This window comes from Lytechinus pictus, chromosome 2, assembly GCF_037042905.1.
Source record: "Lytechinus pictus isolate F3 Inbred chromosome 2, Lp3.0, whole genome shotgun sequence".
NCBI lineage: Eukaryota > Metazoa > Echinodermata > Echinoidea > Temnopleuroida > Toxopneustidae > Lytechinus > Lytechinus pictus.
Window position 1 is genome coordinate 47428147 of NC_087246.1, and position 15200 is coordinate 47443346.

Consider the following 15200-nt stretch of genomic DNA (forward strand, 5'->3'; position numbering starts at 1 on the left):
TTAAATGTAAAACTTGACAATGAGATTACTTGGATAAATTCAAAGGAACGTTATAGAGGCAACATACCTTCCTTCCATATCTATGATGTGCAAGACATCTTCCAGGAGACCAAACTTGAGAATGTAATCTTCTTCACTGCTTGCTGTCAGTGATGGAGATGCATTTACCTCTATCAACCAGCTGCAAGATTAAGATCAAGACAATTTAAGAGATGTGATTTAGAAATATATTATAGTAACTGAATGTGCAATGGATCATTTCACATTTCATCGAAAGAAAGAAGTATTCTGTCCATTGCACAATTGCACAAACATTCATTATTGATTTTATATGACACCTGAAAATAGATCATGGTCAATTGACATTTATGAATTTCGATACAAAAGTGCACGCAGCTTTGGAGTGCAGTCTGATGATTGCCGCTAACAACGCTAACAATAATACATGCTGCAAACAAAAATTGCACAATGAATTGATCTAAATTGCATGTATGATGGCAATCATGACGTCATTGTAAAATGGGCTGAATGATTGATATCAAACAACCACCAATCACATGACAAGGATCTATCTAGATGTCATATAAACAGATAAGGATATAACTGAAGGAGAGAGAGGCAGGTTTAGGGTTGGAAAATAAGTCAGTACATGCACTTTCACACATCGACCATCGGGATCATAAACAGCTCGTTTCAAACACACAGAACTGAGCAAGGTTTTATATATGGACCAGAGCACATGGTCCCACATCACTTGCTTTTTGCATCAGTTCTGTATCCAGCATCAACTACAACAAAGAAATTATATATAGACCCATGCACAAGCACAATATATTCAACACTGTCCTAAGATAAATCTGCCTAAAAGTATAAAATGTTTCGTGTGATCTGATGCTGGATATGCATCTTGGCCTATATATATGCATATTTGAATAGTTGATTCAAAATAATATCATATGAAATGGCCACGGCTGGCTTAACACAAATTTCATATGGTTCTCAGTCCTACCGAAAGTAATATATTTTTCTGAAAAAAAATTGTTCTTGACACCAATTATCTTACTAATATAATTGGAAATCTAACCAATAAATGTCAGATTTCAGATTGCTTCTATCATATTTTATGACATAACTCTACCCTTTTTCCGACAACAAATCGAAATTTTGAAAATTGATAATAATCTATAAATTTACCAAAAATTTCTTAACAGTCCACCCCTAACTCCAACACCACATTCACTGTTTGACTGGTTGCCCCCCCCCCCCTCCTGCCCCTTAAGAATGTACATGAAGTTTAAATTACTCACGGCTTCAGGTCTTGATCTATAAGGATGTCATAACCATAAAGCTCAAAGCAGTGCTTGTCGTTGATCATAATCTTCTGAACACTCTGGAGGCTTTTGATGAAGATATCGTTGATATTCCGAAACATCTGTTCCACCTACACAGGAATTGGATGTTTTAAATTTATCTCATTTTTTTTCTTCAATTTTCAACAAACAAACCAAGAATGAATATCTTTTATATCTATCGAACAATCTATCAACAAACCTACGTATCTACTACTATGTATTGATCTATATTATTATCTACCTACCTAGCCGGATAAGTATTTTATCTGTCTATCTTTCTTTTCATCTATCTATCTATCTCTCTCTCTGTCTATCTCTATCAAAGGAGTGATATTTATATCTATCTATCTACCCACCAAGCTAGATTTGATTTACCTATCTCTCTCTCTCTCTATCAAAAAATATCATCTATACATCTATCTACCTACCCAACCAGCTCAATATATATGTTTATCTAGTTTATCTACCTATTTGCACCTTATTTTATCCATCCATCCATCTACTAGTAATACATACATTTTCAATGCCATGCTTAGCTGTGAAGTATCTCTTGATCTGAGGCATGGACCACTTACACCCCTTCTCTGCGTCATAGTCAGGAGCAGTCTTCTGGATGGCTACATTAGTCAAATGAACATCTAGAATGAGTACTAAAGTTAAGGGCAAAACATGCAACTTAGGATGTTTTAGAGTCAGATTTCTTGTTTTGTGTATCTGGAAGGAGTACACCAAGATAAATTTCAAATGCGAAAGTCTAGAGCAGTCTATGGATGGCTAATCTGGTCAATTTAACATCTAAAAAGAGTGTAGAAGTTAGGTACAACCAGGGTTGGATCCAGAATATTCCAAAATTGACGGTCATTTCGTCCACGTAAAAATTGACAAGTAAAACAACATATGCTGTAACTTTCAAAGGGGGGGGGGGGCACACTTGTACAATAATGGCATATTTACATAAAAAATGTTGAATAGGGCTTTCAAAGGGGGGGGGGGGCAAGGGCCAGACCCCCCCCCCCCACCCCCTGGATCCGCCATAGGTACAACACATGTGAATAGGCATGTCTTAGGGTTACTCTGTTTAGGTTTTTTCTAATGGAAGAGGAAGTACACCAAGATAAAATCAAATGAGAAAGTTCAATGGTACAAAAAGCTTCATCACGCTGTAAAAGAAGTATTGACCAGTATTTCAATGAATTTTGTTTTTCATAATTGATATCGATCTTCTGATTGAACCAAACTCATAGCTAGTATTGAATACAGTACCAGCCTTAAAGGGGAATCCAACCCAAATAAAAACTTGCTTTTAGAGGACAAAGAAAAATCAGACAAGTTGATAGGGGAAAGTTTGAACAATATCAGACAAACAATAAGAAAGTTATGAATTTTTAAAAGCTGTAAATATTGGTAATCACTATACTCATGGAGACTTCAAATTGGCCGCATATGAGATGTCATAGTGATGTAAGGCAAGGACTACTCTTCCATGTACTCCATTACATGAAATGCTTAAAATGTCATTTTCCAAAAGTTTTACTTCAAATTATATTTTTCTTTCATGAGGACATAAAACAATACACTACCTGAGTTATATTTAGATTACTGCCCCAGGGGAATGGGTACTAAGGAGAAAACCACAAATCCTTGATAATTAAGTACATGGCCTATGAGAAAGTTGTCCTTGCCCCTTGTCATAATTTACCTACCCAGTTTGAAATCTACATAGTCTTAGGGATCTCAATATCAAAGTAGCCATAACTTTTATTTATGTTTCTCCTTAAAAAAAACACATTTTATGACCAAGGCTGGATTCACCTTTAACACCGTTCTGATAAGTTACACACTAGCCAATATTAGGATGTGGATGAGGAAACTTGTTTTCAACTGCAAGAAAATGTTAAAATTCTATGACAAATTTTCTCTCAACCGATGAAACGGCACAATGTTCCTAGCTGACAACAGTAGCTTGGAACTTTCATTGGTAACAAGTTTCACGAAGCAGCACTTGTTGAGATGTTGAGAAAGGATACAAGCATCATCGATGGAATCAAGAGAGAAGCGAGTGTTGGAAAACCTGGCAAAGCCACTCCGGTATAACCACGCCTTCAGAGGTATGTACTGTCAACAACCAAAAATAATCAAATTAAATTTTAATCACTCTCCAGCAGTGATTACTTGCTTTAAAAAAAAACAGAAACAAATGCACTTTTGTTTCCCATACTTATGTAGCAGAACTCCAGGTCAACAATGGTGGATATGACCCCCCCCCCTCTCCTCCCTCAAATCAGAATTGCCTTAAAGGTCAAGTCCACCCAAACAAAAACTTGATTTGAATAAAAAGAGAAAAATCAGACAAGCACAATGCTGAAAATTTCATCAAAATCGGATGTAAAATAAGAAAGTTATGACATTTCAAAGTTCCACTTATTTTTAACAAAATAGTTATATGAACGAGCCAGTTACATCCAAATGAGAGAGTCGATGACATCACTCACTCACTATTTCTTTTGTATTTTATTATATGAAATATTTTTATTTTCTAGTCATTGTCATGTGAAATGAAGTTTCATTCCTCCCTGAACACTTGGAATTCCATTATTCTAATATTTTGTGCTTCAGGCAAGGAGGTCCTAATCGTCAAATTCGTAAAAATTGATATATTGTATAATTAAAACAATAAAAAACAAAAGAAATAGTGAGTGAGTGACGTCATCGACTCTCTCATTTGGATGTAACTGGCTCGTTCATATAACGGTTTTGTTAAAAATAAGCGGACTTTGAAATGTCATAACTTTCTTATTTTACATCCGATTTTGATGAAATTTTCAGCATTGTGCTTGTCTGATTTTTCTCTATTGATTTAAATCAACATTTTTCTGAGGTGGACTTGACCTTTAACAAAATCATGAAATCATGAAGGCATGGCGTTACCACTATATACAACTAAATATTAACCAATTAGACCTTGCCTAGATTTCTTTCCCGAAACTGTATTATCTTCATCTTACATGTAGCTATACTATACCATTTCACTATTACAAAGGTTAAGGGTGTGCACTCATGAAAAAAAAAAAAAAAAAAAAAAACATTGTACTATTCCAGATGCCTGTTTTCAATGCTATGTTCAATATTGTGCAGTACCGGTACCTAATACTTATCTATTTATTTAGTGAATGGAGGCAATAGACATGGCCGATGTAATAACTGAAGTGATGTGGTACAAGCAAACAAATTTACATCAACTTTCCAATTTAGGGGCAGTTGAAATTGGTGATGCATGGTTGATCTAAATCCACCCTGTAAAATTTCCAGATGGGCCAGCTTTGATTTTGTGAAACTTGTCTGGTCCAGATTTCATTTTGTCTAATTGCCAGGTCTAATTACCACTTTGACTGAGCTTGGCTAATTATTACTTGGTTTCATTACCATTTTGTCTCAGCCAAATTGAAAGCTAGCATCAGACCAAGTGGGATAGTAAAACTAGAAATAAGACAAAACTTGCTAATAGGCCAAGGGGTAAGAAGACAAAATGTCAAAGCTACAAACTATATGAAGACAACACGGATCTCAATTCGTAATTACTCCAAGTCATCACAGACTCAGTGATAGTATACAATTGTTCCAATGAAATGGTCAGGGGTGGATATAGCTGGATTAGACACAATAGTTTGGACAGGCCCACATTTGTGCAAAACCATTGATGCTTGTGAAATTGTATTTTATCTAACCCGGCTTGACCTAATCCTGGGAGTGGCTCATGTTAGACTTACTGAAGTGACTATTACGTAGACCCTGAGATCAAACTTCCTTCCACCTATAAGGTAAGGCTTCTCAATATACTTGGACACGATGTATGTCTCCACTGGCTCCTTGTCATCATTCTTCTCTTCTCTTGGACGGTACGTGTCGCTCTGAAAAATGTTTTTAAAAATACAGAAAAGGGGGATTTAATCCATTTGTTGCTATAAAAACAGTTTCAGTCTTATGAATTTACCAGGGTGGGGGGAGGGGGTCTTGATTCTTCCTCTATATCTTGGGTGATTCCTGTTGCTCTGTAAAAAAAACACTACATAGAAAATTAGATGTTTATGTGCTGGATAAAAGCAGTTCCAATCTACTTTGGTCTTCTGGGTGGAATTCTGGACCTAATCATGAAGGATGGCAGGGTGTAGGACTGAGTCCACCACAACGGAACCCCGGAATCCAACAGATCCAATCGAATTCTGCAATACATATATGTCCATCCATTCTAGTGTTTCAATGAAACAAGGGTCAGAAGAACAATCAAGACAGGGAGGGGGTTATAACTTTTCTTGGTAAGATTTGTCATGTCAGTGCAAGAACACCCTTCACACTTTCACACTTTCGCACATCCCATAAGCGCAAAAACACCCGTAGCAGCAAGTGCATTGCGTAATGGCATTTCTGCACAGATGTGGTGTGCAAAAATGTTTTGCTTAGGGCGTTCTTGCACCGACACGGTTGCATCATACCTTCTTCCAGTCTGTTATGTCCTTGAGTTTCCTGAAGAGAAAGATGCCTTTGCCTTGAGATTTAGCCACCGGTTTCATGATCCAAATCGAGCCAGGATACTTCTTAAACTCATCCACAAACATGTGATACTCCGACTGCAACATAACGGTAAGATTCATACAAAGGATGTGGAATTATATACTGGACTTCCGTTACATGGTAAATAAGATTACATACGGTTCAATACTTGAACCATACCATGCCATGAGCAGCAATACAAGAAAATGTGATTCACCCATGGTGGACATGTGTGCTTCATATAATATTCATTCAGTAAGGCTGTGCTTGCTTAACCCTAAATCTCCCGGGGTATTTTGATTCTTGTCATTCCGGGGGGGGGGGGGGGGCCATTATGGCCCCCCTTAAGATATCAGCCCTAGAATGCTATTTTTTTGTGAAAATATTCTTTATAGCATTCCTAACAATTGTGAATGAAAAAAATTCTGGTACCAAGACCGATTTCTTATGTATTTTATTGTTTTTTAAATTTCTTATGTATTTCTTTGTTTTTTTACTTTTTGTTTTTTATTGTTTTTTCAATAGAAATTGTTCCAGACTTAAGTCATTTTCATTTCACGCTCCATAATTGTGCCTGTATATCAATTGTGCTTGTATAGTATAATAAAAACATAACTCTTCAAGGTAGATATTTCCAACCTTTTATCTTTTTTTGAAATTCAGATGAATATACTGTATTGTACATTAATTTCAGAAGAATGGCAATTGCTCTGAATTAATTTCCATGGATGCAATGTGAACTTGAGGATCTAATACATCCTAGACAAATTTGCCTTTAAGTTTAAACTTTACCAGCGTTTTGTTAGAAATAGTAGACTACCAAATTTAGAATAGATTTTTTGATCTAACATATAGATCTAGTCTAACATTTATACATATTCCATTTGATCAAACAACACGGATTGCTACATCTCATTTTATAAAAAAATAATAATGTGTGGCTCTCATTCATGCATTGGTTCAAATTAGCTTATTTGATAACTTCAGAATTGTCCAAGGCCACTCTGCTGCTTGTCATGACTTCAGGCAATTACTAAGTAAAAGTTATCTGATGCATTAATTTTATCTCAACGAACTCAGAGGTGCTCATTATCTGTTTACATCACTTGTAAAGTGCATATTATCAGTGATAGATCCATGATTTGATAGCGGGGGAAGAAGGGGGCACGTACTTCCCATGCCCTGCACCCAGAACCTGCATAAAGTTGCTATGATGTAAACTTACAGGCAGTTCATATGTCATAGGGAAAAAGTCGCACTTTGATGCCTCTATCTTGCCAGCCTCTCTCTCCAGCATCTTGCGATGTCTCTTCAGATTCTTAACCATCAGGTTCTTTCTTGTTAGCTGTGGTGATTAGAGTGACAGGGGACGGGAAAATAATGATCATTATCTGTTTTTACCAGGATAATCCACTTTGTTTCATTCTAAATTCAAGTAATGGCATTCAGCAGCTCTCATACAGGAGGAAATAAAAATTTGTTTTTTTTTCTCAAGGGCAACCTACTAGAATTTTTTCATTCTAAACTATGGTTGAATCTAGAGCTCAATTTATTAGGCCCTTTTGTCGTCACTTACAAGGACTATTTTGTACATAGCTTGGGCAAAATTGCCCCTCATCCTGTATATATTCATTTCACTGTGATGTTGGATCGATCTACATTATCTATCATTACTACACCATGAACTCAATTTTTTTTTTTTTTAATGTTGTTGACAATCACCCAAACGATGCTGATTTCTTACCTCATAATGGTTACGGAAATGATTGATGCGTACATGGTCTTGCATGAAGCATTGGTCAAAATACTCCTTCATCCAACCTCGATCCGCCCAGAAGATATCAAAGTCAGTCTCTTCTCTACACAAACATATATGTACATTCATTCAACCCCTCCTGTGCCATAATTTACTAATCTTTTTTTCTTTCATGAAAAGCTGTTTATTCAGAAGTTTACAACATTCTTCATCAGATGGTGATTGATTGATATGAGAAAAGGGCAATTTCTAGAAAATAAGTTATCCAACAAGTACCGTATGCTTTTTGGACAATGACACAGGAGTGGTCAAATGCATTCAAAAGTAAAATAATGGCAAAAAGGAGCAAAAATTACACTTTATAAATGTGTGAGCAAACAAATTCTGAGAGTGCTCACAAACAAATCACACATTTTTCCAAAATAATTTGCAAGCAGATTTGTGGTGAATGAGGCGTTACAATTTAGTTTAACCGGGAAAAAATCATGCAATGTGTTTAAAGTAAGAATAATATAGCACTAGAAATACACACAAAGAAACATATCGACATAGAAATTGCTAGTGCTCCAACTACTAGTACCAGAAACGTTCATTTGTGCTGACAGGATATCAAAATAAAATAAATTCCTTTGTTATTAATGAATAATGGGTTGGGTCCGGTGTATAAAAATATATGAGGTAGAATATTGCAGATGGTATTTTAAGAAGGTGCAGATCGAGGGTGGGTTGATCTAAATTGTTAGTACAAGTAGATTTTTTTCTGAATGTTTGAAATCTCTTTATAATCCTCTTTGAACGGATTGAAAAAATTGTAATCAAACAATTTAGACATCAACTTAAAGTGAGTGTTCATGCTCCTTTTTGCCATATTTTGCTTGGATTTTTCATTGATGGAAGGACAAACCTCAAAGTGGTTTCGAAAGTGGTTTATCCTGATGTGCTCCTTGAAGTAGTTGCGATCAAAGTGTTCCTTCATCCAGCCCACATCAACCCAATTGAAATCAACCTCACCCTCACTGCAAAGGATAGAGAGAGAGGATCAGGAGGGGTATGTTTCACAAAACTCTCCATACAACCACACAAGATTTTACAACTGACTTGAACGTGAACATGCTAAAATCAATGAGGTTCAAAATCGCATCAAATCAAAAGGTTCAATTGAAAACAATATTATTTAATCAAGTTATATGAATTTCAGTCACATTTTGTAAACCTCATTTATTTTTAATCCTAAAAGTGCTGCACTCAACCCAGGTGAGGATAATGGGTACATGCCTACATGGCACTCTGGACGAATGCCTTGAATGCCCCGAGTAATGGATCTTTTGTATCGTTGTCAGTAAAATCAAGTTTAGCCAAGAAAGAGAATTATGAAACACTGCACGTCATACAATAGTTAGTGCTCTGAAATGCAATTATACAATATCATCAACCAAGAGACTTACACTTTGAAAATTGGAAATACTATAAAAGTCACCCAAGAGTGCAAAACAAATTATGGTGAGAAGTAATATTTTTCTTGCTTATTTGGCACCATTTAGTGTTGAATATGCTTAATGTGTGTTCAACATGAGACACTCATTTTGCTCAACCCAAGTGTGGAATATGTTCAACATGAGACATTAATTGTTTGCAAGAGAGCAACACTCACTTTGCACCACATGCCTGCAAAGTCAGCTAAGCTCTGGGAATTTAGCAAACAAAAGGGTGAAATCGTATTGGAAGCTGCTTGCTGCATTGCAAGAGCATTAGTCGTCCAATGACCATGCACGAAAAAGCAAAACATAAGTAACAGTTCTGACTTTAAGGAGGATATGAATGATATGGAGAAATGGTGATGAAATTTGTTACACGTACAGGAATGCCCACAACACCAAAAGCATGCAAGGAAAGCAAGGTTATAGAGGCATACATAAAACACCCACACACTTTGATGAGCAATTTATTTTAAAGTCCTCAAAACCACAAACAATTTAATTGCCAATATCTAACATGTCAACCAAAGAGTAAACCACCTAGATCAAGACCTACAATAGTTCACCCAAAATGGACTTTGATTTTTATATACTTTGGAAAGTTAATTTAGAAGTTACAGATATTATTAAGTAAACCTCTTGATTTTGTGACATCACATGGGAGTAGCTTCCCATATGTTTTGTGTTATAAAGGAAATCTGACAATTAAAAATGAATTAACCTGTATATTCCATAAATCATAGAAACAATACCTCAAACCCAGTTATATAGTATATGGGGAAAATCTTTTCAGTCATACCTGAACCCTTGTAAAAAAAAAAGAAGTTTATAATACCTGCCACAAGATCAGCTGCTTGCATAAGATGTCATAAACAAAACTCTGAAATTCATAGCCATTTCTTTTATAGGATTTTTTGGGTCAAAACCTTCATGAGTACATTTCTCCTTTGGATGACTTTATTTGGTTGCTTGTAATATTTCCGGACATAAATGTAATTGTATTTTTTTCTGAGAGAGTCTTATTTTTTGCTTGTTTATGAAATTAAGGAGACCTTTGTGTGGACCCTTATTTAGAAAATTTTGGATCTGGCCCCCCCCCCCCTCCTTTCAGTGCTGATACTTACTCTCTAACCTCTGTCCATCCTTTAGACCGCAGCACATCTATGATGGTGTTTTGTAGAGAACATTTGAAGCGAATAGGTCTGTCTCTGCACATTGAAATGGAGATGTAGTACTTGATTAATGAATGAAAATATCGAGGAAACTGCCATTATAAATAAATTTAGACTTACAAACCATATTACATTCCGATTTTATCTGAACTTGATTGCTGATTTAGAGCAAATCAAAAAAAATAATGCCACAAAATAGGCAAACACCATTAAATAATGAGCACTTGAGCACTCAGCAGAGAGGATTTGGCACATCATAAATTACTATATATCTATCATTATTAGTATAAAGGATCAGCTTTTTAAAACTCAAATAATATTTAGCTTTGATCTCAACTGATTCACAATGTCAATTCCAAGTTAACTGGTTAATTTTACATGAATGAAATAAAAAGTTATTCTTACCCTATTCCCCTTGGCCGCTGTGTGGCATATCTGTAAGACTGATTAGTCTAAAGAAGAAAAAAATCAAGAAATTATGATTTGTACATTGGAGGTTTTGCCCAATGACAAGACAAGTGGCGTTAGTGCAGGTTATCTTGGGAGGTACAAGGTCATATTCAATACCTTGTACAAGGTCATATTCAATACCTTGTACATAGTCTGATGTGTTGTGCCTATAGTTTTCACATGAACCATGTGCGCAGTTGGATCTAATATGCATACTCGAATAGTTCACCATCAGAAATAATTGGCATTCTTCAACCTTGAAGTTTGAAAAAAATGTTCTTACCCAAATCTTTGTATGAGATGACAGTATCCACAAATACTCTCATATGACAAACTTTTCTCCTGAAATTGTTCTATTCTAAAGTAAGAACATCATAAATTATCACTTCTGGAATGGCAAAGTAATGATGGGTATTGTAAATCATTGATTCAAATCAAAACATCCATTTATTACACAGTAATATCACACATGCACACACACACACATGCACTGATCATACACAAAAGGGCATTGACTCAGCTGCATTCTCAAAGCCTCTGTTTAGATATATGTTGAGGTGCCAGCCGTCTTGTCTTTATGCTTGCGATAAGATCCTAATTTTTAAAAATAATTTGAAACTAAAATTGCCTAGTAAAACTATTGGTAACTTACGCAGCTCAGGCAGCTTGGGACATATGGTTTGCGGAGTGGGAGTATCCCAAACTGTCTCCCACGAAAAATGGTAGCCAATACCGTACAGACCGAGAGTGCAAGTTAAACTTTGACTGCGCTAAATTTAGTTTTACTTGATTTTTAACCAAACATGCAATATTTCAGGGAATTACTGTCTAACATGACTAAGTCTAAGGATTGAGATCAGATGCCAAAAGACACCCTTCAACATTGCAAATAATTTATAGAACCATCTTGGTCAGGCAGCCATCAGTGACAGGCGAGTGGCACAGCTCAGCTGTAAAAAATAATGCAGAACTTCCAGGAGTTGGCAGACACAGTCATTGTTTGCATGTTAAATAATTCAACATGCAAACGATGACTGTGTCTGCCAACTTCTGCCAGTTCTGCATTATATTTTCAGAGTGAAATTCCCCTTTAAGTCGGGCCATGGCCATGGTACTAGGCAAATATTGGCCTCGAATGAGTGAGATAATTTAATAAATTATCCCAGCCGAGGTCATACCAATGCCATGCCCCATGGCCCGAATTAAGGGGAATTTCACCCTGAAAATAGAGCTAGAGGAAAAACATCATCAAAGATTAAAAGGTCTATGGCCTACGTAGACAGCTGGCAGCTAGCCGTCTGTTTCGAGGATTTTTTTAAAACATTTTATTTTAATTCTCCTCGTAGTCGTACACAGACGGCTCGCGATCGTGCAGCCGCCATTAGGGGGTTAACAACATGACTCATGAGTCATGAACAATGCAAAATCCTCCCGACAGGGCTCATCGATTTTTGTCTTTATTTCATAAAATTAAAAATATATAGGCCTAGGCGCCTAGGCCTATTAAAAAAGAACTGGACCAAAATAAAGATTAGGCCTATTGTATTAGGGTCTATTTCGTTTTGGCCTGAAAAGGCTGAAATGCGCCAAAACCGTTTTGACGCATAAATAAAAAATAAAAATAATTAAAATAAACTTAAAACTTTTAATATTAAAACTAAAATAAAAAATAAAATTAGATAAAAAATAAAATTAGGGAAAAAACAGTGACTTAAAAAGTTAAATTACTTCGGCTGTCCCGCAACTCCCACTTCCCTGCCCGGCCCCTGGTTTATCCGAAATTAATTCATAAACGTATGGCCATTGAGTCCCTGTACAGATCGAGCACTTGGTGAATGCAGATGGAGCCAACGGAGTTCAGCGGAACAACCAATATAACAACAGAGACCGAAGCTTTTGGTCTACGACTACGCCTGTACCTGTGGCCTACGGCTACGGTACTACTAGATCTACACAATTTTCAATATGTGGGACCGGCCTGAGCGTAACCAGGCAACATGACGCCGTTAACTCACTGTTTTCTGTATCAAATTATGTCAGAATCTTCATAAAAAGAATCAGGATATCTCTCACCTTTGGATTCTTATTCATTTCAACAGAATAATCATGTAGAGTCTGGAGGAGGAATCATACAATCATTCATGTATCACTTTCAATTAACGACACATTTCACGCTCCCGATCCCGAACTCGATTCGAAATATAAACCGGAAGTGGAAGTACCGGTATAAGGATTCGATTAAAAGAAAAAAAAACCCACCCCCCTCCCATTATGTTTCATCCCTTACTTACTCCAGTTACACTGTGGGTTTTTGAGGAAATTGATAGGCTCACGTTCGAATTTCTCTGGAATGGTAAAGACAAAATTAAACGGAATGTAATGTTTTTGAACTATGACAATGGAGGACTCGAAACGATAGATTTTCGTTTATTTGTTTATAATTATACACAGAGAATCATGTGGATGAAAAGACTTATACTCGGAGATTCTAAGATGAGATGGAAACATTTCTTTAAATACCAAACTCGAGAGATGGGAGGTCTACTGTTATTTTTTAGTAACGTTTTATTGGTTTCAAACGAATTGTTCTTGCCAAGATTTTATTCAAATATGATGGAAATTTGGATGGGTATGAAATATTTTTTTATAAAAAAAAAAAGAAACATGTAAGCGAAATGAAATTATATTTAACAATAAGTTTATTCGAATCGATGGACATATGTACTTTAATAAAAGTATATTTCTGAAAAATATATATAAAGTTCATCATATCGTTGATAATGAAGGCGAATTTAGATCAAATAGAGAAAAGGGTTAAATGAAGTCGAAATAAATAAACTTCACCAGGCAAGGTCTTTTGAAGAAAACTAATTCGTGTGAAGACAGTGATTTGATACTTGAATCTAGTAGCACTTTATCTTTCCAATTATTTTGAATTCACTGCCCTAAACGAACTTAATTTTATGAATGAATTTATTGAGTCATTATTTGTTGAAATTTCTATTCCTCATAGCAAAAATATAATAGTTGGAATTATTTATAGACCCCCAAACTCAAATAATAATGATTTCTTTCAATTTATAACATCTATTCTGAGTAATGTTAATTTTATTAACAAAGATGTATTTGTAATGGGCGATTTTAATATCGATCTATTAAAACATGCTAGTAACAATTTCTCACATGACTTTCTTGAAACACTTTACTCAGCCTCGTTCTTGCCATTAATTTCTAAATCTACGCGTGTTAGCAATCACTCAGCCACTCTCCTTGACAATATTCTGTGTAATTCATTACCACCCCCAGAATCCTTAATAGTCCTTTCTGATATTACTGATCATAATCCAATTATGTCATTTTTTAATCTTAATTGTTCCTTAAATAAAGTATATCCCTTACCAGCAAGACGTAGGGCCACCCCAGAAAACTTAGCTAGTCTTGGTGTCAGTTTAGATAGAGTTGATTGGTCGAGTGTTTATAACACTGACGATGTCGATCTATCCTTAGGCAATTTTTAAAGTATATTTAAAAAACATCTAGATGATCATATTCCTAAAAAGAATGATAATCGAGTTAATTATAAAACATCACCCAGACTTCCATGGATTTCTAAATCCCTCTTGCGCTCTATTAATAAAAAAAACCGACTGTACTATAAATTCAAAATAAAAAAGAATGAACATTCAAAAATTAAGTATACTTCTTATAAAAATACATTAATAAAAATCTTGCGTGCAGAAAAAAAGAAATATTACTCAATTCAATTAGAACAATAAAAACATGACATGAAAAACACCTGGTAAGTTATTAAGCAAGCCCTGAATATTTCAAAAAAGAAATCAAATATTACTAAAATAAGATTTAATAATCGGAACATTGAAGATCCCACAGAAATCGCCAATGTTTTAAATTCATACTTTTCTACCATAGGGGAAAATCTGGCACAAAAAATTCCACAATCTAATTAGCATTTTTCTAAATTCTTGGGACAACCTAATGCCAATTCCATTTTCTTCTATCCGACTACTATTTATGAAGTGACCGATATTGTTTCCTCCTTAAATAATAAACACAGTGCTGGTCATGATGACATAAGTAATTTTATATTAAAAGGTGCCATTTCGTCTATTGTTGAGCCCTTGACACATATATTAAATAAATCTATTTTAAGTGGTATTTTTCCTAAGCAAATGAAAATTGCGAAAGTTATTCCCTTATTTAAAAAGGGAGACGAGCTTGATGCTGGTAATTACCGTCCTATATCTTTACTCTCTTCTCTTTCTAAGATTTTAGAAAGATTAATTTTTATTAGAACAACTAAATTTCTTAAAGTCAATGATATATTTACTAACTTTCAATTTGGTTTTAGACAAAAACATAGCACTATCCACGCTCTTTTAAATTTTGTGCATAAAGTAGCCCATTCTTTGGATGATCATTCGCATCT

General features: G+C 35.3%; 1 protein-coding gene across 2 annotated transcripts in view; it reads right to left on the minus strand.

Moving 5' to 3' along the window:
• The window catches only part of LOC129254134 (probable tubulin polyglutamylase TTLL9), a 19602-nt gene extending 6634 nt beyond the window's left edge, over positions 1-12968 (minus strand). Inside the window, exons 1-11 of one of the 2 annotated variants that reach the window (XM_064094970.1) lie at positions 12827-12967; positions 10709-10755; positions 10256-10339; positions 7645-7759; positions 7126-7245; positions 5843-5977; positions 5120-5260; positions 3380-3467; positions 1869-1990; positions 1308-1441; positions 68-181 (exon numbers count right to left, since the gene is read on the minus strand). In XM_064094970.1, coding sequence (XP_063951040.1) covers positions 68-181; positions 1308-1441; positions 1869-1990; positions 3380-3467; positions 5120-5260; positions 5843-5977; positions 7126-7245; positions 7645-7759; positions 10256-10339; positions 10709-10755; positions 12827-12844 — 1118 coding nt within the window. In that variant the 5' untranslated portion in view covers positions 12845-12967. Of the gene's footprint in view, positions 1-67; positions 182-1307; positions 1442-1868; positions 1991-3379; positions 3468-5119; positions 5261-5842; positions 5978-7125; positions 7246-7644; positions 7760-8560; positions 8673-10255; positions 10340-10708; positions 10756-12826 lie in introns of both variants that reach the window. The other variant, XM_064094971.1, reaches the window with a different exon arrangement.
• Between the last annotated feature and the right edge of the window lie 2232 nt (positions 12969-15200).